The sequence below is a fragment of the Hyla sarda genome, chromosome 10 (assembly GCF_029499605.1).
Source record: "Hyla sarda isolate aHylSar1 chromosome 10, aHylSar1.hap1, whole genome shotgun sequence".
Classification (NCBI taxonomy): Eukaryota; Metazoa; Chordata; class Amphibia; order Anura; family Hylidae; genus Hyla; species Hyla sarda.
Window position 1 is genome coordinate 26,427,174 of NC_079198.1, and position 25,697 is coordinate 26,452,870.

Here is a 25,697-nt window from a genome sequence, read left to right on the forward strand (position 1 = left end):
AGAGCTAACATCACGAGCACAGTGCTCTCTGCTGACATCTCTGTCCATTTTAAGAACTGTCCAGAGTAGGAGAAAATCCCCATGACAAACATATGCTGCTCGGGACAGTTTCTAAAATGGACAGAGGTGTCGGCAAAGAGCACTGTGCTTGTGACGTCAGTGTTCCAAAAAGAAAATAATTTCCTCCGTAGTATTCAGCAGCTAATAAGTACTGGAAGGATTAAGATTTTTTAATAGAAGTAATTTACAAATCTGTTTAACTTTCTGGCACCGGTTGATTAAAAAAAAAAAGTTTTCCACCAGAGTACCCCTTTAAATAGGCACTGTGTAATGCCTTATTTCCCCTGTGGTGGCGCTGCAGGGAAATTAAACACTTACTGCCAGGTTTCCTCCTAGATCACAGCTTATTGCTGAAGGTCCTAGCAGATGACATATTGTGACCTTCTTAATGCCCAGGGACATCTCTGACTAGTAGTGGAGAACCCCTATATGCCATAACCACTATTAGATAATACTGCATGCAATTATATAACAGGACATACTTACCTTACCATTTTTCTTTCTTATTGTGTTTTGATAAGTTAAGAATCACAATTGGTAAGGGCCCCTGGGCAAAAATTAGGTTGGGGTCTCCTCTTTAGTAGATGCATTTCATAAAAATACCATAGTGCAGCACTTGGGCATCTCCGGTACTCCCGTAGAAATGAATGGAGCAGGTGCCATTTACAGCACATGAGAGTCAGGGCCACTTTGGAGACCCCATAGGTCTCCAAACAAAGGATAGGTTGAAGGGGTACACTGGTGGAAAATATTTTTTTTAAATCAACTGTTGCCAGAAAGTTAAAAAGATTTGTAAATGACTTCAATTTAAAAATCTTAATCCTTCCAGTACTTATCAGCCTCTGTATACAACAGAGAAAGTTGTATTTCTTTCTGGAATTCTTTTCAGTCTGACCACAGTGCTCTCTGCTGACACCTCTGTCCATGTCAGGAACTGTCCAGTGTACAAGCAAATTTCCATAGCGAACCTCTTCTGCTCTGGACAGTTCCTGACATGGACAGAGGTGTCAGCAGAGAACACTGTGGTCAGACAGAAAGAAATACAACTTCCTCTGGAGAATACAGCAGCTAATAAGTACTGGAAGGATTAAGATTTTTAAATAGAAGTAATTTACAAATTTGTTTAACTTTATGGCACCAGTTAATAATAAAAAAAGGTTTTCCACTGGTGTACCCCTTTAACAGGGCAGGGAGTACTGGATTCACCTGCGTGCTGGAGACCTCTGGGGAATTGCAACTTTTGTTCTCTAGATAATGTGGCCCAGATTAAACTTTAGTGCAATAAGGAAAAACATGCAAACCAGGCCTTTTCCACTGACATTTTGCTTGAGCCTCCCCCCCATTTGACTCTTTTAAGAACTTCGCTTTTAATTGTTGATCTTTTTTTATGCAATAGGTTCGAGAGCGCCTCCGTGTGGCCCTCGAAAGGGTGGCGGTGCTTGAGGAAGAACTAGAAATGTCCAGTCAGGAGGTAAGCATCCTGAATTTGTTAGTCATCTCAGAATCACGGTGTAGCGTGTAGGAGAAAGCTGTAATGTCTGCGTCTCATCCTCTTCTTCCAGTCTCTTTCGTTACGAGAACAGCTTGCAAGGAGGAGGTCAGGAATCGACGATGGCAGTAAAGATGGAGACTCTCAGAGTTCTGTAAGGATTCCATAGTCATATTTTATTGTTTTATTAGAAAAAAATGAGATTTTGCTTTATAACACCTGCTTAGGCCGGGTTCACATATGTCCCAATTTGGCATAATTGCATTTTGGCAATGTTGCATGCAGAGTCTTTTTTATTTTTGATCCGGTGTAGCCACGCCAAAGGGCAACTATGCTGGATAGTCCATATGTCCGTGGCTGGGCCCAATTTCAGCCTCTGAGTCACTAGCTGAAACACCGGATGCAGAATTGACTTGTGCAGAGCCTTACCCTATTACCGGTTCTACAGACTACACTCAAATAATGGTAAAGAAAGAAAAACGTGGCTGCCATTTCTTTCTCTGAGTAACAAATCAGTGGCTTTTGTGAGAAAAAGAAACTACCGTATTTTTCGTCCTATAGGACGCACCGGCGTATGAGACGCACCCAATTTTTAGGGGCAAAATTTAAAAAAATAAAGATTTTGAACCCAATAGTGGTCTTCAACCTGTGGACCTCCAGATGTTGCAAAACTACAACTCCTAGCATGCCCGGACAGCCGTTGGCTGTCCGGGCATGCTGGGAATTGTAGTTTTGCAACATCGGGAGGTCTGCAGATTGAAGACCACTGCATAGGAGGTAATACTCTCGTGTCCCTGCCGCTCCGGACCCGTCACCGCTGCCCTGGATGTCGCTCCATCGCTGTTGCCGTGTCCCCGTCGCTCCGGAACGTCTCTGCTGCCGGCCGGGTATCCTCGCTCTCCATCGCCGCCATCACGTCGTTACGCACGTCGACGCACGTACGCGACAACGTGATGACGAGGAAGGAGAGCGCCGGCATACAGGGGATCCCTGAACGGAGAAGACACTGAGGAGGCAGGTAAGGTCCCTCCCGGTGTCCTGTAAGCACTAACCCGGCTATTCAGTCGGGCTGTTCGGGACCGCCGCGGTGAAATCGCGGTGGTCCTGAACAGCCCGACTGAACAGCCAGGTTAGTGTCACTTTCTCTTCAGACGTGGCGGTCAGCTTTGATCGCCGTGTCTGAAGGGTTAATACAGGGCATCACCACGATCGGTGATGTCCTGTATTTGCCGCGGGTCCCAGCCGTTGATGGCTGCAGGGACCGCCGCGATAGGGGTGTATTCGCCGGATAAGACGCACCGACTTTTTCCCCCCAGTTTTGGGGAAGAAAAAGTGCGTCTTATACGGTGAAAAATACGGGTATGTTCCATTCTTATTTTGATTAAAATAAAAGAAATGTATAGGGAATTACAATTTCCTCCATGTAACAAACAGTCATAGGGACTGATAAGATACAGTAGCTCCCAGTTTAAGAATATAACTTTTTGGAATTTGAGGTTTGGTGAAAACCATTCAGTTCATGGTTATTGACTTGCCCCGTCTGGACAACCCCATTCCGCAAGCCACATTAGGATATGTGGACAGAATAGAGGGCTATCTCAATATAAGACCACTGGATAGATGGACCAACATGACCATAGGATACATGTGGTTGCTAGCAGCTTCCCCCAGATGTACCAGCTGACGAGCAGTAATTTCAGCATTAAAGGGGTACTCCGCTGCTCAGCGTTTGGAACAAACAGTTCCGAACGCTGGAGCCGGCGCCGAGAGCTCGTGACGTCATAGCCCCGCCCCCTCATAGGTCACTTTAAAGGGGTACTCCGCTGCTAAAAGATAACTGCCCCCCCCCCCCAAACCCAGAACCGCTTACACACACACCAGGAATCAGTAGGTCACTTTAAAGGGGTACTCCGCTGCTCAGCGTTTGGAACAAACTGTTCGAAATGCTGGAACCGGGAGCTCATGACTACATAGCCCCACCCCTCATGATGTCACGCCCCGCCCCCTCAATGCAAGTCTATGGGAGGGGGCGTGACAGCAGTCACGCCCCCTCCCATAGACTTGCATTGAGGGGGCGGGGCGTGAAATCATGAGGGTGCGGGCTATGACCTCACAAGCTGCCGGCTCCAGCGTTTGGAACAGTTTGTTCCAAACGCTGAGCAGCGGATTACCCCTTTAAAGTGACCTACTGATTCCTGGTGTGTGTGGGGGGGGGGGGGAGGGGCAGTTATCTTTTAACAGGCTGATCTTCTAGTTATAATACTCCGATATAAAGCAACCATGTATTTAGTTGAGTAGGTTTACGAGGAACCATGACTTCACTTTCTGCACCTTGTCCATTGTGGGCTAAGCTCCTTATTTTTATCTGTACCATCCTTGTTCAGTTTTGTAACTGGATATCCCAAAACTATATTTACACCCCCTAGAAATAATGCATCTAAACATTTTAGCTATTATCATTTCAGACCATCTTAAATGGCTCCACTCACCATGAACTTAGAGCGGGGCGGGAAACTGAGCTGGAAGAGATGTTGGAGAAACAAAGGTTAGAGCTGTGTCAACTGAAGGAACGCTTGACCGTGATGTGCCGCCAGATGGCCGAACTGGAGGAGGAGTTAAACACTGCACAAAAAGATCTTATCAAATCCGAGGAGGTCAGCGCCAAACTGCAACGGGACCTCAAAGAGGTGAGAAGATGACGTTCAGACTTATATGCCCCAACTCATGATGTCTCCGTTCTCCAACATTTCTTCATACTAGAAACATCTATCCATACACTGTTGTCTTTCAAACTTTTAACTGTTTGTATCGTCAGGCTCTGGCACAAAGGGAAGATATGGAAGAACGGATTACGACCTTAGAGAAACGCTACCTGAGTGCACAGAGAGAAGCCACTTCACTCCATGATGTCAATGACAAGTTAGAGAATGAACTTGCCAGTAAAGATTCTCTCTACAGACAGGTAAAGTGTGGCCCAGGTCAGAATACTCAAATTATCAATAATCCATTATCATTATAATTTCCCTATTGATCTACAAGTCACCATGGACTCCCCTCTTGACCCACTACTTCTACTTTTATGCCCCATAGGTACAGTTATCTTTTTATAGCAATGTAGCAGCAACGTAGAGGACCTATGTGTCAATCATTATATTCCTTGTATTATTGTACACAGAAAACACTCACTAGAATAATGATTCCAAACTGTTACAAACTTTATTCCAAAATATTGCACCAACAATCATATAAAAAATGTTAAGTAAGGAATACCCATAAAAAATGCGAGCCCCCTGAGGAAGGAGCCGAAACAGCTGTAGGGGTTGCGGAGGCATACTGATACAGTCCCACGTGGGTAAGACCATTATAATATGTTACAGCAATAGGAGATTGTCATAACTGTCAAAGATGGCTGCTGATTAGGCCTTAAAATGTGCGTGACTGCCGCTTTATACTGCTGACTGTCGACACAAGAAATAAACACCAGACAAAATGTTGGTATATATCTCCTTCTCAGCATACTGGCTAAGGAGCTGCCCCAAGGAGTTCTGTTTATTATACGGAAGTTTTTACATTTGACAAAAAGGGGAGGCAAGTTATCACGTCAAAATCATCATGTTATATTTTGATTGGTTTTTTGAGTGTTGCGTCTGTATATAGTAGCATATTTAAGCACTCATTTCTCTCTTGGCCATAGTTCACTTATACTGCCCTCTCCCTCTTCTACCGGAAAATTCCAGATTTCTCTGTCCTTCTACACAGTCTATATATCTTCAAATATTTTGTCTTGCAACTCTCAGCCTCTTCTTATCTTGCTTCTTTTGGCTTCGTTCCAAGGTCTTCATCTTCTTGGTCCCAAGCAAATAGCAAGCTGATATATCTCATGAGGAAAATAATGTTTTTCTGCAGTATATTAGCTTATATATCTCTATTTTAAATATATATATATATATATATATATAGACATGTTGCTGTATATATATATATATATATATATATATATATATATATATTGATCAGTAATCAAAATCATAATGGTCATCCTTATCATAACTACCTGTCAACCCTTTTATGTATAGTGCCGAATAGCATAGAAGCACCTAGATAGATTTGGGGTTATTGGTATTTGCACAATAGTGGCAATACTGACTATATGTGATTCCTTTGCTTATTTGTGATACATTATTTACATATAAATTGTGTCAGATGTCCCCGCATTTTTTATGGCTATTCCTGCCTTAATATTTCTCATATGATTGTTGGTGCAATATTTTCTAATAAAGTTTGTGATCATTTGGAATCATTACTCTAGTGAGTGTTTTCTGTGTACAATGTTATGTATCTAGAGGATTCTATTACTATGGCAGAGTAGAGGACAGTTTGGTAGAGATGCATAGTCAGCATACCTGTCCTGTGAGACCATTGCGTCTAATAGTCTCCTTGTATTATGTAGTCGCACATTTGTTCCCCATCCACCACTGACCTATCTCTCCCATTATGCTTCTTCTTTATCTGCCAGGCAAGAACCGCGAGAGGTAGTTTGGAAGGCCATAGGTTGTCCGCTACTAATGTAGACGGTCAGTGGACTTTATGATGACTGCGTTGGGCTGTGACCTTAGATTAAATTCAGGGTTCCAGGTCACTGGCCGGAGATTTTGACCTTTCCATCATGAGTCTTCACTGTGCTATTGATCTGCCTGCTCACTGAAAGGGAAATTACAGGCATGGTAGATTACAAATGATTGCATGGGGTCTCTTCCAAGCAGTGTAGATTTATGGGGCTGACAGTCCCACATCCTTGCCTTGCTAGTTATTGACCATTCACCTTTAGCTTTGCTGACTTGTCACTCCCGTCTGCAGAGTGAAGAGAAGAACCGGCAGCTGCAGGAGTGGCTGGAAGACGCCAAGCAGAAATTGCAACAGACCCTTCAGAAGGCGGAGACTTTACCGGAGATTGAGGCTCAGCTGGCGCAGCGAGTGGCAGCTCTCAGCAAGGTATCTCGACTTACATGCTGCCTAATCAGAGCACACAGCGGGGGGAGCGACGAGGGGGCCACACAGCTTTCTTATTCACTCCTCTACCTTGTGGTAGATGCCTGCATTCTCTTTCAGAATAAGAATTCAGGATTGTGGAGGAATTAGAACATTGGCAGCAATGACACATTCCTGTTCATGTGACAAATGTTTGGCTGCAGGTTTGTTGCGTTAGCTTAAGAATCATGGCCCCTGCAACCTCTATCCCTCTAACCAGCACGTCATTGTGGGAATTGACTTTGTGTATATACATTAATATTCATTTGTGTAGTAAGGTAGCAGCTCTTTCTGCAGGTACTATTTTCTCCCTGCTGATATCCTGTGTGAAAAAGCAACCTTTGAACCCCAAGTATCATCAGGGGTAACTGCAGCCTCTGCATACCCTATAACCATATCGTTGATTCCTTCTGCTCACAAGATGGCATGATATGGGCTCCATTCTTTTGGTGAAATTTTTTACGCAATTGCATTTTAAAGGGGGTACTCCACCGCTAGACATCTTATCCCCTATCCAAAGGATAGGGGATAAGATGTCTGATCGCTGGGGTCCCGCTGCTGGGGACCCCCGTGATCTCCCTGCTGCACCCGGCGTTCGTTTAGAGTGTCGGGTGCAGCGCCGGATGCTCGTGATGTCAAGCCCTGCTCATGATGTCACAGCCACGCCCACTCAATGCAAGTCTATGGGAGAGGGCATGACGCCCCACTCATGATGTCACAGCCACGCCCCCTCAATGCAAGTCTATGGGAGGGGGCGTGACGGCCGTCACGCCCCCTCCCATAGACTTGCATTGAGGGGGAGTGGCTTTGACGGCACAAGCGGGGCGTCACACCCTCTCCCATAGACTTGCATTGAGGGGGCGTGGCCGAAGTGTCACAAGTGGGGCGTCATGCCCACGCCCATAGACTTGCATTGAGGGGGCGTGGTCATGAAGTCACAAGTGGGGCGTGACCGTGTCGTCACGAGCCTCCAGCACTGTACCTGACGTTCTAAACAAACGCCGGGTGCAGCAGGGAGATCGTGGGGTCCCGCGGCTGGATAAGGGATAAGATGTCTAGCGGCTGAGTACCCCTTTAAGGCTATGAAAGGGTCACAATAGTATCAGGTGAAAAACTAAGCTTCAAGTAGTATTGCTGAAAGAAAGGATCTGTACAAACAAAATGACTGACACAGTGGTGCTGCAGGTTATAGGGGTTCTATGGGAATATATAATTCTAGCTTGTGGCTCAATATTGCTTTTTTATGTCTCGAAGAGCTCTATCAGGGACAATATATGCAGGCCGAGGGACACTATTTTTGTACATCTCATCGTTATGTAAGAGATTTAAAGATAGACTATCCCTACTACTTCTCTGGAGTTTAGAATACGTTCTTGGGCCACACACATTAGGTTGCTTGAAGGGGAACAAAGGACTAAAACCCAACATGCTAGATCATTCTTATCTGTATGGTAGCATTGCTCATTTTTCCCATACACAGCAGCCCCCGGCCACACGTTCACTTTCAACTTAATGGAGTCGGATGCAGTTATATACAGCCAGGAGTCAAGTCCTGGGGGAAAAAAAAGTGCAGGAACTCACCCAAGATTTCCACTCAGGGGCTGGTCCAGCAGAACTCATGCTAATAGGAACGGTGTTCCTGCTGTGGAAAAAGCTCAGGAACTCAGTTCCCACGCGTTCTTGCAGGACTTGAGCCCTGCATATACAGCTTGGTGACAGGGATTGCTACTGTGCAGGAAAAAAAGGAGCACCATTAAAGGGGTACTCCGGTGAAAACCTTTTTTCTTTTAAATCAACTGGTGGCAGAAAGTTAAACATATTTGTAAATGACTTCTATTAAAAAAATCGTAATCCTTCCTGTACTTATTAGCTACTGAATACTACAGAGGAAATTCTTTTCTTTTTGGAATGCTCTCTGATGACATCACGAGCACAGTTCTCTCTGCTGACGTTAATATAATAACAATAACGCTTTATTTATTGTTGACCTTAGTGGGATTTGAACCCAAGTCCCTAGCACTGCAAGACAGCAGTGCTAACCACTGAGCCACCATGCCCCCCTTAGCATACATCTGCTATGCATGGTTGCTAAAATGGACAGAGATGTCAGCAGAGAGAACTGTGCTCGTGATGTCATCAGTGTTCCAAAAAGAAAGGAATTTCCTCTGTAGCATTCAACAGCTAATAAGTACTGGAAGGATTAAGATTTTTTAATAGAAGTAATTTACAAATATGTTTAACTTTCTGCCACCAGTTGATTTAAAAGAAAAAAGGTTTTCACCGGAGTACCCCTTTAAGTACTGTGCAATGTGTCCCCAGCCTGTGGCTCTGTATCTGTTGCAACCTGCAACTGCAGCAACCTGCAACTACAACCCCCCGCAAGAGGCTGCTGGGTCATGATAGGATCAGGGTCAAAAGGCACACATTTTTGAAGTGCCGATACCGTTTTGGTCAGGTGACCCAAATGTCATTGGCTTGTACAGCGTATGCTTTGCACTGTCATCAGTTGTCCCAACATGATAGGAGTTGTAGTTTTGCAACAGCTATAGAGCTGGAAAATGCATTATTGACAGAAAATCTGGTACATTGGAATACTATTGGGTTCTTCTAAGACCAGACATCCCCAAGCCAGCTGTTGCAAAACTACAGATCCCAGCATGCCATGACAGACTGGGATTGCATTGTCTCTTTTGCCCCTATTTATTGAGCTTCTGCGTTTCCACAGTAGTTACATATGTACAGCAGTTGCACACATGTTGCACCTAGTGTTGTCTATGTAGCAGTGACTATACTATATACGATGAAGAGCAGTAGGTTCACTGGTATTTACACAAGGGACAGATGCCTAGAACTTTATGGGTGGTGAAAGATGAGAGAAAAGCTTTGATTTACCTTTCAGAAGGAGTGGGGTTCGGCTTGGCTTGGGCTTTCTCAGGCTCCCCCTCTCTCTCCTGCACAAAGCACATGCTAAGCCCTGCCCTCCCTGTGTTCTTTCCTGATCTAGCTGTTACTACTGACAGGTTTTCCCTAACAAACAGCAGATTGAAGGAAAGGGAGACACCTAGTGGCTAAGACTTTAGAGCTGTGTTTTGCGGTAAGGAGTCATTTATGGGGAATTAATTGATTTACGAATATGTTGGAAAACTGTTATAATTTTGTTAAGTAACATTGCTTTTAGTTGCTATGTATTTTTCTTCTTAACATCTTTGTGTATCCAGGCAGAGGAGAGACATGGGAATTTCGAAGAAAGGCTCCGTCAACTTGAAGCCCAGCTGGAGGAGAAGAACCAGGAGCTACAAAGGGTAGGTGGTGGCGGACGACAATAGTTGACTTTTTTTTCCCCCCTTGTCCATAAATATTTGAATCTCGTGGACTGATATTTCACAGTGAACTCAGTCTCTACTTATTCAAGTGTCTATACAATTGGCAAGTTTATTATTAGGAAGTTAAAGGGGTACTCCACCCCTAGACATCTTATCCCCTATCCAAAGGATAGGGGATAAGATGTCTGATCACGGGGTTCCCACCGCTGGGGACCCCCACGATCTCACTGCTGCACCTGGCGTTCGTTTAGAGCGTCAGGCGCAGCACTGGAGGCTCGTGACATCACTGTCACGCCCACTCGTGATGTCAAAGCCTTGCCCCCTCAATGCAAGTCTATGGGAGGGGGCGTGACGGATGTCATGGCTGTGATACCACAAGTGGGGTGAGACGTGGCTGTGATGTCACAAGCCTCTGCTACCCCAGTCATTCTGCATGGAGCGAAGTTCCGCAGCCGAGATCGCAGGGGTCCCCACCGGCGGGACCCCCGCGATCAGACATCTTATCCCCTATCCTTTGGAAAGGGGATAAGATGTCTAGGGGCGGAGTACCCCCTTAACACCTTCCTGCTATAGGACATATGCATAGGTCCCAGCACCCGACACCTTCCCATGCTGGGACGTATGCATACGTCCTAACGATCTGCTGGAGCCGCGATTGCGCCATTCTCGGCAACATTAACCCCATAGATGCCGTGATCAATCCTGTTCACTCTCCTGTTCACTAACGGTGGCGCTGCGATACGATTGCAGGTCGCCGTTGGTTGCTATAGCAGCAGGAGGTCAGATCATGACCTCCTGTCTGCCCGCTTCGGAAGCCTGTGAGATCCAGCCACAGGCTGGATCGCACAGGCTGTACTGTGTGCAGCTGATCGGGTCATACTGTGCTGCAGTACAAATGTATTGCAGCATAGTATAACCTGTAAAAAAATAAAATAAAAAGTTCTTCAATAAAAGTATGAAGTGTAAAAAATAATATAAAAAAGTTGCCTCTTTCCCAATAAAAGCCCTGTATTATCACCAAAAAAATCAAAAACACAAATCATATACATAATAGATATTGCCGGGTCCGTAATGACATGTACTAAAACTATAAATGAAAATTATATAAAACTATAATGTAAATTATCCCGCATGGTGAACGCCGAAAAAAAAAAAAAAAAAAGCGCATTTTAGTACAAATAGCGGAATAAAAAAGAGCAAAAGGTAGCACGTGTCGTAAAAATGATACCAATAAAAAGAGCCTTGTGTACTCCCGTGGAAAACTTTTTAAAAATTTTTAAATCAACTGGTGCCAGAAAGTTAAACAGATTTGTAAATCACTTCTATTAAAAAATCTTAATCCTTCCAGTACTTTTTAGGGGCTGTATACTACAGAGAAATCCCAAAAAGAAATGCATTTCCTCTGATGTCATGACCACAGTGCTCTCTGCTGACCTCTGCTGTCCATTTTAGGAACTGTCCAGAGCAGTAGAAAATCCCCATAGCAAACATATGCTGCTCTGGAACAGTTCCTAAAATGGACAGCAGAGGTCAGCAGAGAGCACTGTGGTCATGACATCAGAGGGAATGCATTTCTTTTTTGGATTTCTCTTTAGTATACAGCCCCTAAAAAGTACTGGAAGGATTAAGATTTTTTAATAGAAGTGATTTACAAATCTGTTTAACTTTCTGGCACCAGTTGATGTTGAAAAACAAGTTTTCAACGGGAGTACCCCTGTAAGGTAAAAAAATTGGTTAAAGGGGTACTCCGCCCCTAGACATCTTATTCCCTATCCAAAGGATAGGGGATAAGATGTCAGATCGCCGCGGTGCCGCTGCTGGGGATCCCCGGGATCCCCGCTGCGGCACTGCGCTATCATTACAGCACAGAGCGAGTTCGCTCTGCACGTAATGACGCGCAATACAGGGGCCGGAGCATCGTTACGTCGTGGCTCCGCCCCTTGTGACGTCACGGCCCGCCCCTTTCAATACAAGTCTATGGGAGAGGGCGCGGCGGTCGTCACGCTCCCTGCCATAGACTTGCATTAAGGGGACGGGCCGTGATGTCACGAGGGGCGGAGCCATGACGTCACGCGGCTCCGTCCCCTGTATCGCCCGTCATTACGCACAGAGCGAACTCGCTCTGCGCAGTAATGATAGCGCAGTGCCACAGCGGGGATCCCGGGGCTCCCCAGCAGCGGGACCGCGGCGATCTGACATCTTATCCCGTATCCTTTGGATAGGGGATAATATGTCTAGGGGCGGAGTACCCCTTTAAGGGGTTATGGTGTTTATTCCTGACCTATATAATACAATCATTCTGTGATTCCATCTATTCCTCCATAATGTGTAACATGGCAGTCATTGCTGGAAAATGTCATAGGGGCCAGGGTATAAGGTCAGATCATCCATTGGAGGTCACACTCCTACTTGTGCATGCTGAACGTCTGCTGTCTCCTACAGGCCCGTCAAAGGGAGAAAATGAACGATGAACACAACAAACGTCTGTCGGAGACTGTCGATAAACTCCTGTCTGAATCAAACGAGAGACTGCAGTTGCATCTTAAGGAGAGGATGGGAGCCCTGGAGGAGAAGGTACGCTTCCAGGCCATACGTTGACCGATGGCTCCTTTCATTCTGTTCTGTTTTCTTGGCATTAGCCGGTGACAGACACGAGCCTTCGGAACGGCTGCGAGACACCAGATGCAGCAAGACAGTTTGTAAATTCGCACCTTGTGATTTGTATTCCAGCATCCAGAGCTCGGGAGTGTGACAGCTGATTTATCTAGAAGCATGTTTCCCAACCAGGGTGCCTCCAGCTGTTGCATAACTACAACTCCCAGCATGCCCGGACAGCCGTTGGCTGTCCGGGCATGCTGGGAGTTGTAGTTTTGCAACAGCTGGAGGCACCCTGGTTGGGAATCACTGATCTAGAAAGTGTCAGAGCGTTTTAGTCGTCTTTATCCCACTATGCCTCCTTTTAAGTGAATGATATTGCTGTGATTCCTATTTTGATGAATTACTTAAAGGGGTACTACCGTGCTGACAACTAATCCCCTATCTAAAGGATAGGGGATAAGTTGCCTGATCGCGCAGTGTCCCACCGCTGGGGACTCCCGCGATCTCGCACGCAGCACCCCGCTCTCATCAGGCCCCGGAGCGAACATCCGCTCCGGGTCTGGTGACGGGGCCGGTGATAATGACGTCACAGCTCCGCCCCCGTGTGTGACATCACGCTCCGCCCCTCAATGCAAGTCTATGGCAGGGGGCGAGACAGCTGTCTCCCCTCCGGGTCTGATGACGGGGCCGGTGATCGTGACGTCACAGCTCCGCCCCCGTGTAACGTCACGCTCCGCCCCTCAATGCAAGTCTATGGCAGGGGGCGAGACAGCTGTCTCCCCTCCGGGTCTGATGACGGGGCCGGTGATCGTGACGTCACAGCTCCGCCCCCATGTAACGTCACGCTCCGCCCCTCAATGCAAGTCTATGGCAGGGGGCGAGACAGCTGTCTCTCCCCCTGCCATAGACTTACATTGAGGGGGCGGAGCGTGACGTCACATATGGGCGGAGCCGTGACGTCACGATACTCTGGCCCCGTGATCGGCAGTCATCAGACCCGGAGCGATGTTCGCTCCGAGGCCTGATGAGAGCGGGGTGCGAGATCGCGGGAGTCCCCAACGGCGGGATCCCACACGATCAGGCAACTTATCCCCTATCCTTTACATAGGGGATAAGTTGTCAGTACGGTAGTACCCCTTTAAATTTAGCCGAGATGCAAAGCGGACAACATGCATGTTTATGGCAAAAAAAAAGTAGACTCTTTGGGGGAATTTAAATCAAAACCTGCCTAGAAGAAAAGTTGCCCAGTTGCCCATAGCAACCAATCAGCGCTCTTCTTTCATTTTTAACAAGGCCTCTGCAAAATGAAAGGAGCGATCTGATTGGTTGCTATGGGCAACTGGGCAACTTTTCCTTTGCACAGGCTTTGATAAATCTCCCCCTTTTTCTTTTAAGCCTCAATACCCCCTTTAGGATTTAGCCTTAGGGCATGTTCACACAATGCAAATCTGCTGAATTTTTTCTGCAGCAGATTTTAAAGGGGTATTCCAGGAAAATTTTTTTATTTTTTTTATATCAACTAGCTCCAGAAAGTTAAACAGATTTGTAAATTAATTCTATTAAAAAATCTTAATCCTTTCAATAATTATCAGCTGCTGAAGTTGAGTTGTTGTTTTCTGTCTGGCAACAGTGCTCTCTGCTGACATCTCTGCTTGTCTCGGGAACTGCACAGAGTAGAAGATGTTTGCTATGGGGATTTGCTTCTAAACTGGGCGGTTCCCGAGACACGAGTCATCTGAGAGCACTTAGACAGAAAAGAACAACCTTAACTTCAGCAGCTCATAAGTAGTGAAAGGATTAAGATTTTTTAATAGAAATAATTTTCAAATCTGTTTAACTTTCTGGAGCCAGTTGATATTTAAAAAGGTTTTTTCCTGGATAACCCCTTTAAATAAATTTTGGGTAACTTTATCAATGCTAACACCAGAAAACTGGTTAAAAAAATGCAACATTTTTTGCGCAGTGCTTTTAATTTTTGCGCATTTTTTGTTATGGTGCAGAAATTCAGCATAATGTGAACCATACCCTAACAGTCTTAACAAACCTTTTTCTACAATACTGCACTAAGGCTCCTTTTACACTAGTGATTTCTCCGTTATTGAAGTTCCGTCGCATGTTCCGTCACGATTTTCGGCAAAAACCTGCCGTAACAAAACCCCTGACGGCCGAGACTAAATCGCATTGCAGCCTATGGGATTTTGTAACTGCCCGTTTGCACCCGTATATGCCCGTAATTCATTAAGGACATTATACAGTGACGGGACATCGTGGCGGAAAAATGACTGCATACTGCGGGCAAATGTCTATTAAAATATTGTTTTGGTGTGTACGTAAGGGGGCTCTCTGCTTTGGATAATTCCTACTTGTTAGAAGGATGTCTAGATAATAAGCCGATCACTCTGGCTGCTGCTTAGATGCCAAAGGAAGAGGGGGGAATTAATAAGCAGCATTGTGGATGTACAGCAGTAGGTTCACTGGTATTTACACAAGGGACAGCTTCCTAGAACTTTATGGGTGGTGAAAGATGAGAGAAAAGCTTTGATTTACCTTTCAGAAGGAGTGGGGTTCGGCTTGGCTTGGGCTTTCTCAGGCTCCCCCTCCCTCTCCTGCACACAGCACATGCTAAGCCCTGCCCTCACACCCTGTGTTCTTTCCTGATCTAGCTGTTACTACAGACAGATTTTCCCTAACAAACAGCAGATTGAAGGAAAGGGAGACACCTAGTGGCTAAGACTTTAGAGCTGTGTTTCTGGGATAAGGAGTCATTTATGGTGAATGAATTGATTTACGAATATGTTGGAAATCCCATAGGATATTAAATGGAGGGAAGTTTAAATTGTGTCCAATTAAAAAATATTTGTCTAAGTGCCTTCTGCAGCATTTCTTTAATCTGTTCCTTAGGATCCCCATCTCACTGCATCATTTACATATCACACATTGTTTGCCTCTGCCCTATAAAGTCTATAGACCTAGGCCTGGTGGGCGATCTGGCCCTTCTCCTGAAGCATTGGCTAGAATAAGAACGGTGCCATTGAATGGGGTACGCACCTCCTAACAACACCCTGCCCCTGCAGTGCATCTTAGTGCTTTTATGTTGTTCATATGGCAAGTATTATGATCGTTCCAGAGAGGACTGTGGAGCACACAATGAGCCACTTGGACCTGATAATAGTATTAAAGGGGTTATCCAGGAAAAAAAAATGTTTTATATATCAACTGGCTCCAGAAAGTTAAACAGATTTGTAAATGACTTCTATTAAAAAATCTTAATCCTTTCAGTACTTATGAGCTTCTGAAGTTGAGTTATTTTTTTCTGTCTAAGTGCTCTCTGATGACATGTGTCTCGGGAACCGCCCAGTTTAGAAGAGATTTGCTATGGGGATTTTCTTCTTAACTGGGCGGTTCCTGAGACACGTGTCATCAGAGAGCACTTAGACAGAAGAGAACAACTCAACTTCAGAAGCTCATAAGTACTGAAAGGATTAAGATATTTTAATAGAAGTAATTTACAAATCTGTTTAACTTTCTGGAGCCAGTTGATATATATATATATAAAAAAAAAGTTTTTTCCTGGATAACCCCTTTAATTTCTTTGTCAGCTGTTTTGCAACTAACCTCTCTACTTCCATCTCGGTAACCAGTTCTCTATGCATTTCCTCTGCTCACTGTGTACAGTGGTCCCTCAAGTTACAATATTAATTGGTTCCAGGACGACCATTGTATGTTGAAACCATTGTATGTTGAGACCATAACTCTATGGAAACCTGGTAATTGGTTCTGAAGCCACCAAAATGTCATCCAAAAAATAGGAAAAAGTGAGGATTAAAGAAAAATAAATAGATAACTAATATAGATAAAGCAAATCCTTACATATAAAAGTAAGAAAGATCTGCTGGGAGCTGTAATCACTGTCTATGTCAGTGTTTCCCAACCAGGGTGCCTCCAGCTGTTGTAGTTTTGCAACAGCTGGAGGCACCCTGTTTGGGAAACAATGGTTTATGTAGAGGACAGGAGCTTCTTCAGGGTCCTATACAGGACACACAGTGTCCCAAATGGAGCCCCCCTTATTTGGTGTCCAAAGGAGCAGCTAACCCTGGCACAGGTAAGTAGTAGTACAGAACTTGTAGTTCCTCCCTGTACTGTAGGAGGCACTACCAGACACCAGTCAGTGCATACACTTCAGTAATACAGGTAATTTTCCAGTGAAATGCCCATTCTGATTGGTCGGTTCTTCCAGCCATTGACACGTTTCACAGATCTGGACTGTCTGTACATTGTATGTTGAGTCTAGTTTCAAGTTACAATGGTCCAGAAAAAAACATTGTATGTTGAAACTATTGTATGTTGAGGCCATTGTAAGTTGAGGGAACACTGTACTCACTATGTCCTGTCTTCTCCTTCTGCTTGCTTCCTCTCTCTCTCTCAGAACACTCTCTCAGAAGAGATAGCTAATATGAAAAAACTTCAGGAGGAGCTCCTTCTCAATAAGGTTTGTATCAGAAGTTCATTGACGCGGATTACAATATCAATATATATAATGTATGGTTTATGGTTTCTTCTGTATTGTAGCCCAGTGTAAGGCTGTCATATGCACCTTGTATAATCCTCTTTACCAAGTAAAATTCATCCCCTCCATTCATGTCTATGGGAGAGGGTGTGGTGGCCATCTTGCCCCTCCTATAGACATGAATGGAGGGGGTGTCACAACCACGACCACCTAAAGCCGGGGTTCTGAACATAAATGTTCAGAGGCTGTAAAGTTAGTGTGGTTCATACTATAGTGTCTGTACCTGTGTTTAATAGATAGTCTCGCAATTTTTATGGGAGCTTTGCCCCGATGCTCATTTTGAGTAGCATACAAAATAAGTGTTGTCATAACTTCCCAGGTTGCAGTGCGACCCGAGACATTACATCACTAGTCAGGTGTTGAAAGGGAGCCTGTCTGCTTCAGTGGGAGGGAGATCATTCTCCACAGGGCTGCAGCTGTACTGCAATGGGTGGGGTGGTTGATGTGTGGGAGGGAGAAAAGTAACCTTACACTTACAAACGAGGAATCCTGGGACTCTTAGTTGGAGGGAAGGAACTCCAACAGGATATAGCCAGTTAACAAAAAGAAAGCAGCAGCATTATGGTGGATTCACAACACAGCCATTTTGCCCCAAAACAAGCATGGATCCTTCCTCAGCATGTCCATTATTATCTGACAAAAGGTAAGTACAAAAGTCACCTTATGTTGGATAACCCCTTTAAGATGACGTAATTTCCAGTTGAATTAAGATGACAGGTGAGTTCGAAGAGAGCTAAGGTCTTGTGACAAGATTTGAGCAATTCAGAAGTCTCCACGACTTTAAAGGGGTACTCCGGTGGAAAACTTTTTTTTTTTAATCAACTGGTGCCAGAAAAGTAAACATATCTGTAAATTACTTCTTTTAAAAGATCTTAATCCTTCCAGTACTTATTAGCTGCTGAATACTACATAGGAAATTTTTTAACACAGCGCTCTCTGCTGACATCATGACCACAGTGCTTTCTGCTGACATCTCTGTCCATTTTAGGAACTGTCCAGAGCAGCATATGTTTGCTATGGGGATTTTCTCCTACTCTGGACAGTTCTTAAAATGGACAGAGATGTCAGCAGAGAGCACTGTAGTCGTGATATCAGCAGAGAGCACTGTGTTCCAAAAAGAAAATCATTTCCTCCGTAGTTTCAGCAGCTAATAAGTACTGGAAGGATTAGGATTTCTTAATAGAAGTAATTTACAAATCTGTTTAACTTTCTGGCACCAGTTGATTAAAAAAATAAAAGTTTTCCAACGGAGTACCCCTTTAAATGCAGTAGCTTACTCTACAATGCCGAATTCTCTACATTTTCTAAATGTTGTTCTGTCTTCCTCTTCTAGGAGCAGCTAGTGGCGGAGATCGAGCGCATGCAGTTAGAGATAGACCAGCTGCGGGGGCGACCCTCCTCCACGTACTCCAGGTGAATCATTTTGTCATTAGGATGGTTCTAGAAGTTCGTTAATAATGGCGATTAGAGATGAGCGAACTTACAGTAAATTCGATTCGTCACGAACTTCTCGGCTCGGCAGTTGATGACTTTTCCTGCATAAATTAGTTCAGCTTTCCGGTGCTCCGGTGGGCTGGAAAAGGTGGATACAGTCCTAGGAGACTCTTTCCTAGGACTGTATCCACCTTTTCCAGCCCACCGGAGCACCTGAAGGCTGAACTAATTTATGCAGGATAAGTCATCAACTGCCGAGGCGCGAAGTTCGAGACGAATCAAATTTACTGTAAGTTCGCTCATCTCTAATGGCGATGTCCATATCTGTACTACTATAACTATTTTTGATAAAAGCAACTACAGTGCAAAGATATGGAGGGACATTTATCAATGTTTGCTTATGTATTCTTTTTTTTAGTAATTTTTTCCTTACTTTTTTTTTGCTTATGTGCGACGTATTTATCAACTGCTTTCAGCCTGTTGATAATTTTCTTTCACGTAAGCAATTTTTCCTTTTTTACTTTGGTAGTAGCTTTTTCTGCTCCATGTTTGAGCTGGAGTAAATTTAGTCAATTTTTAACGCTGTTGCGACTTTTTTTTGCGCAGTTGCGACTGTCGCAGTTAATAAATACCTGACTACCCGTAGTCCATTTTAAAATTATTACTACATAGTAAATTTTAGGAAAACTTGCTTTTCTCGCTTTCCAGTCAAAATGTCGCACGAAAAAGCGTGTAGTCGCAGTTGCGACAATTTTGCGACAATTATAGTAAAGAAAACCTGACTAAACCCCTTGATAAATGTCCATAATGGTCACCAAAGTGCACTTCCGAGGGCAGCCACTGCAGGGAGTAGTTTTAATGACTAGCAAGTTGGTTTACATCGGTGGTTTCCAAACTGTGGACCACCAGGTGTTGCAAAACTACAACTCCCAGCATGCCCGGACAGCCAACGGCTGTCCGGGCATGCTGGAAGTTGTAGTTTTGCAATAGCTGGAGGTTTACAGTTTAGAGACCACTGGCTTACCCAAAGATGTCATCACTGGGTCAGTAAATAAATACATTTATTTTTTAAACTATAATACCATTCCAAGTACAGTATATACTTTTTACTTTAAATAAACTTATCATGACTGATTTAGCTTTTTTTTGGAGTTCTCCTTTTAAAGGGGTTATCCAGGAAAAAACTTTTTTTTTATATATCAACTGGCTTGAAGTAATTTACAAATCTGTTTAATGTTCTGGCACCAGTTGATATTTTTTTTTTCACCGGCGTACCCCTTTAAACATTTTTAGTACTTTGTGTTTCAGTTCCTTACAATATTCAAGATCTCTGCTTGCCGTCAGTGTATTGAACATTTGTCTTTCTATCCACAGTTGAGGGTTTGTTACAATTGTATTCAGCCTTGAGCTTGTTGATTTTCTGTGAGCTAAACACTTCAACAGCGCACATCTGTCCTACACTGGTAGTTTGATCAGTCTGGAGTAGAGATGAGCGAACTTACAGTAAATTCGATTCGTCACGAACTTCTCGGCTTGGCAGTTGATGACTTATCCTGCATAAATTAGTTCAGTTTTCAGGTGCTCCGGTGGGCTGGAAAAGGTGGATACAGTCCTAGGAAAGAGTCTCCTAGGAATGTATCCACCTTTTCCAGCCCACGGGAGCACCTGAAAGCTGAACTCATTTATGCAGGATAAGTCATCAACTGCTGAGCCGAGAAGTTCGTGACGAATCGAATTTACTGTAAGTTCGCTCATCTCTAGTCTGGAGCAGTGTATCTCAACCAGCGTGCTTGCAGATGTTGCAAAACTACAACTCCCAGCATGCCCGGACAGCCGAAGGCTGTCCGGGCATGCTGGGAGTTGTAGTTTTGGAACAGCTGGAGGCACACTGGTTAAAAAACACTGATCTGGACCCTTGGTTGTGTAGCAGAGCATTACCGGATAAACATGTAGCAAATTCTCCGCTGGGTTAGTACATATATACTAGGTTAGTACATATATTTAGGGAAATGTACAAATAAATATGAATGTATCGTACACAGAGATCTTGAGAATGACGTGCAATTGAAGCACAGCATGTATTAGAAAATTACGTTTTATAAACGAATATAACATTTTCATTATATACAATTTTTCCAGCAACATTTTATTGCTCTAATATATCTAGGGTAAAAGGAAATGAAGCAACTTTGCAAATTGAATAAAAAAATTATTTTAAAAATGTTTTTAAAAATCCTGTTATTTTATGTATACAGCTCCCATGCAGAGCTATGTGTGGTTACAGCGTACAAACAAACACTGTGCTGACCCCTTGTTCTTGCTTAAAGGACTATTACCATCTTGACACTTATATCATATCCACAGGTTATTCCATATGGGGGTCCTACCTTTGGGACCCCCAAGCAAAGGTTGGTGAACGGGATTTCGAAACTGCAAAATTGCGGCAGAATTCTGTATTCTCTAAACCCAGAAATCTGCTGAAATTCAATCCCCACTGAGCTCAATGGGATTCTGCCCGCAATTCTGCTAAATTTAAAGGGGTTATCCAGGAAAAAACTTTTCTATATATATATCAACTGGCTCTAGAAAGTTAAAAATCTTAATCCTTTCAGTATTTATGAGCTGCTGAAGTTGAGTTGTTCTTTTCTGTCTAAGTGCTCTTTGATGACACCTGTCTGGGGAACTGTCCAGAGTAGAAGCAAATCCCCATAGCAAGCCTCTTCTACTCTGTGCAGTTCCCGAGACAAGCAGAGATGTCAGCAGAGAGCACTGTTGCCAGACAGAAAACAACAACTCAACTTCAGCAGCTGATAATTATTGGAAGGATTAAGATTTTTTAATAGAAGTCATTTACAAATCTGTTTAACTTTCTGGAGCCAGTTGATATATATATATATATATATATATATATATATATATATATAAAAAGTTTTTTTTCCCCTGGAATACCCCTTTAAAGACAGGTCTTTATATTTTGCAGAATGCAGAATGTGGAATGGGACAGCGGAATCCCACTGAAGTAAATGGCCAGTAAATTTGCCGGAATTCCACACAGAAAATCTGCTGTGTAAGATGGTCATAACTAAGGGTGACAGGGCAAAACAAAGCAGACACGTGGGGGGAATACTAAATACCTCATAAAATGAGGAAAACAGCCAAAATTCACTCGAAAACAAAATTGTCTGTAAAAAAAAAGCTAGATTAAAAAGAGAAAAATTGCTTAAAAATTTGAGGCTCTGTATTCTTAAAAACAAGAATATTTTTTAGCTTCAAAATACATTGTGTGAATCAGAGTTTGGACCCGCATCTATAGAACATTTATGGATATCCTGTAGATGGGAATACCCCTTTAAAGGGGTACTCCGGTGAAAACTTTTTTTCTTTTAAATCAACTGGTGGCAGAAAGTTAAACTTATTTGTAAATTACTTCTATTAAAAAAATCTTAATCCTTCCTGTACTTATTAGCTGCTGAATACTACAGAGGAAATTCTTTTCTTTTTGGAATGCTCTCTGATGACATCACGAGCACAGTTCTCTCTGCTGATGTTATTATAATAATAATAGTAACACTTTATTTATTGTTGTCCTTAGTGGGATTTGAACCCAATTCCCCAGCACTGCAAGGCAGCAGTGCTAGCCACTGAGCCACCATGCTGCCCTTAGCATGCATTTGCTATGCATCTGCTATGCACGGTTGCTAAAATGGACAGAGATGTCAGCAGAGAGCACTGTGCTCGTGATGTCATCAGTGTTCCAAAAAGAAAGGAATTTCCTCTGTAGCATTCAGCAGCTAATAAGTACTGGAAGGATTAAGATTATTTAATAGAAGTAATTTACAAATATGTTTAACTTTCTGCCACCAGTTGATTTAAAAGAAAAAAGGTTTTCACCGGAGTACCCCTTTAACTATGAACAGTAGAAAACGGGGTAAAAGGAAGGGTATATCAGACAACTGCAGGATCAGACTACACAAAGGGTTTGTTTGTAGTCTGTTACTATGGAGACTGTAAAGGGGCCTTGCATACTAAATTATAGGATTTTTATAATCCCCATTATTCTGCTACAAGTTGCTTTTTTTTCTCCTTTAGATACATTTGAGTGGAAAAAAAATAATTGGTTGCAAAGATGGACATACCTTGTGATCAGTGTCTCTAATATTATGTCATATCTTTGCTTTATTGTGTCTTTTAAATACCCTTCTATTCATTGCTGCACTCTATCTTTTCCCTTATACCAACGCGTTCTACAAGTATCTGCTCCAACTATTCATTTTGTAAGTGTGTACTTGACCAATGTTTGACTTTATACACAACAAGTTTGCTTGTCGCATTATGTGGCCAGTACAAGGGCGTCTCTGTAGAGCGGAGCTGGGATGTCGGCATCTGTGGCCTGTTTGTTTTGGTGTCTATGTCTTCTATGTGTAACACACTCTCGAGGCCTCCCATCACCGAATGGAGAACACCACCAAGTGTTTTCGAAGGGATAAAACTTACGTCATTAGAAAGCACATATTCCCAGAATGCTCTGCATCTTACTGTCTTCACTGTCAGCCATTTTGTTCCGGCAGCTTCACACTTGCTGAAGTTCAATTCTCATTCAGTTCGCAACTGAGTCATAGCAAGTCTTTCCTATGTAGTTCTATATTTGCCAATTGACAATACCATGCTGTGAGACTGCAGGAACAAGGCCCAAAAATAGAGGCCAAGTGTGGCGTACTTCTTGTCTGTCATTTTGATCACTGTGTAAATTCTACAGTTATGGACTGATTGACGCATGTGCATCACATTTTGCATGCACCGTACACGTCCGAGAAAAAAAAATGAATACTTTTCATCATGTAACTACCGCCATACTCAGTATTTGCATTTTATTGCCTTCCATTTGTAGATCTCTTCCTGGCAGTGCCCTAGAGCTGCGCTACTCCCAGGCACCGACTCTGCCCATGGGCAGCCACATGGATCACTACAGCAGCACGGCCGTGATTCGGCGGCCCAAAAAGGGTCGTTGGGCCGCATTGAAAGATGATCCCACCAAGGTGCGTAGGCTTGACTTATATTTATTTTTTTAATCCCCCCAACACATTTATAGCATAATAGCTCATCATTTAGGGGCCCTCAACCATTAGAATAATGGGGTTTCTCCTTCCCTCAACCACATCCAGGATAATGTAGAAGGAGGCTTCAACGGAGGACGCAGGTTTAAGCGTGGCGCTGGACACAGAGCATCAAACAGGTGGATAAAAGCAATGGTAGTTTATTCTCCCATCATGCAACGCGTTTCACTGCAACAGCAGCTTCATCAGGCGTCATGCCTGATGAAGCTGCTGTTGCAGTGAAACGCGTTGCATGATGGGAGAATAAACTACCATTGCTTTTATCCACCTGTTTGATGCTCTGTGTCCAGCGCCACGCTTAAACCTGCGTCCTCCATTGAAGCCTCCTTCTACATTTCTATGTATTACCGGCTGCGGACACCATACCTCTACGTGCTCACCATTGTTGTGTATGCGGCTACACAACCACCGCAGGTGAGCGGTTATTATAGCAATTACATGTACCTCACAGGTTTATCTTTGATTACACCATGGAGCGCTGTATCTCTTTTTTGTTATAGTTACATCCAGGATAAAGGTGGTTACTTTATGTAACTCCCATAGACTTGAAGAGGTGCAGAAGTGCCCTATTTCTCTTCTATAGCTCCCCCAGAATGTATAGACAGAGCTGAAACCTCCACCTACATATCGGGGGAGATTTATCAAAACCTGTGCAAAGAACAATTTGCCCAGTTGCCCATAGCAACCAATCAGATGGCTTCTTTAATTTTGCAGAGGCCTTGTTAAAAATGAAAGAAGCGATCTGATTGGTTGCTATGGGCAACTGGGCAAATTTTCCTCTGCACAGGTTTTGATAAATCTCCCTCGATCCTGTATAACCGACAGTGATCCCTCAAGATGTAATGTCCTCAGGTTACAATATTTTCCACATACAATTACTACATTTAAATAGATATTGGGGGAGATTTATCAAAACCAGTCCTTAGTAAAAGTCACTGAGTTGCCCATAGCAACCAATCAGATCGCTGCTTTCATTTTTGAAAATGCCTCTGAAAAGTGAAAGAAGCCATTTGATTGGTTGCTATGGGCAACTCAGCTACTTTTCCTCTGGACAGGTTTTGATACATCTCCCCCATAGTCTCAACATACAATCCTGGAACCAATGAAAATTGTAACTTGAGGGATCACTGTACTAAATTGTTCACTTATTGTATGCTCCTAGCACTGTAAAGTTATCAGTTATCCTGGAATTAATGGGAAACGTGAATCCTTTAGCGAGGAGAAAGATGGGGAGAGAAGCGCTCACCTGAGGACTTCTCCCTGCTCATCCAAGTGATTAGTGGGGGTCTAAACACGAAGACCTGACTGATCAAAACTTTTGACATGTCTCTGTCAGATATATATATTTATACTCAGAAACTGATTGGGTTTTACGCCAAGCCAGAATTCACCCCAGAAGGGAAGAAGACCCATCTGCAGTCAGCTGTTTCGGGGTGCTTGCCCCTCGTCAGTACAGAGCAGGGTGTTCTGCTTGGCTGTGGGAAGAGGCCTGTGACTAGCTAAAAGGGGCAAGTATTCTCCTTAGGAAGGAGCACCGCTTCCAGTATAGAACGGAGATTCAAAAAAGGACATTCGCACTCTGCGGGCTTTCTGGGATATGTGTTAAATAGTTACACTTAAAATGGGCATTGTCACTTAAAAAATAATTTGACACGTAAAGACATGTCAAAAGTTTTGATTAATCGAGGTCTGAATGTTTATACCCCGACCTATCGCTAGAATGAGCTGGGAGAAGAGTGCTAAGGAGATAAACTTAATATGTAAGCCTATAGCAGTGGTCTTCAACCTGCGGACCTCCAGATGTTGCAAAACTACAACTCCCAGCATACTGGGAGTTGTAGTTTTGCAACATCTGGAGGTCCGCAGGTTGAAGACCACTGGCCTATAGGATTGTCTTGGTAAGCTCGTGCTTCTCTCCCTGTTCACTCTAGTGATCAGTTGGGGTCTGAGCACACAGACCCTAACCGATTAAAACTTTAGTAATTTTTTTTAATCGGCAGGTACATTTTAAAGGGGTACTCCGGTGAAAAACTCTTTTATTTTTTAAATCAACTGGTGCCAGAAAGTTAAACAGATTTGTAAAT

The 25,697-nt window shown here is 43.6% G+C and overlaps 1 protein-coding gene across 5 annotated transcripts in view; it reads left to right on the plus strand.

The window, feature by feature from the left end:
* The window catches only part of PPFIA3 (PTPRF interacting protein alpha 3), a 160,906-nt gene that overhangs the window by 70,044 nt on the left and 65,165 nt on the right, over positions 1-25,697 (plus strand). For 4 of the 5 annotated variants that reach the window (XM_056544649.1, XM_056544654.1, XM_056544652.1 and 1 more), the window contains exons 5-14: positions 1,457-1,531; positions 1,623-1,703; positions 4,015-4,236; positions 4,365-4,511; positions 6,407-6,541; positions 9,796-9,879; positions 12,343-12,474; positions 16,925-16,987; positions 18,399-18,478; positions 23,388-23,535. In XM_056544649.1, the coding sequence (XP_056400624.1) occupies positions 1,457-1,531; positions 1,623-1,703; positions 4,015-4,236; positions 4,365-4,511; positions 6,407-6,541; positions 9,796-9,879; positions 12,343-12,474; positions 16,925-16,987; positions 18,399-18,478; positions 23,388-23,535 (1,167 nt within the window). The remainder of the gene's footprint in view (positions 1-1,456; positions 1,532-1,622; positions 1,704-4,014; positions 4,237-4,364; positions 4,512-6,406; positions 6,542-9,795; positions 9,880-12,342; positions 12,475-16,924; positions 16,988-18,398; positions 18,479-23,387; positions 23,536-25,697) is intronic. The other variant, XM_056544651.1, reaches the window with a different exon arrangement.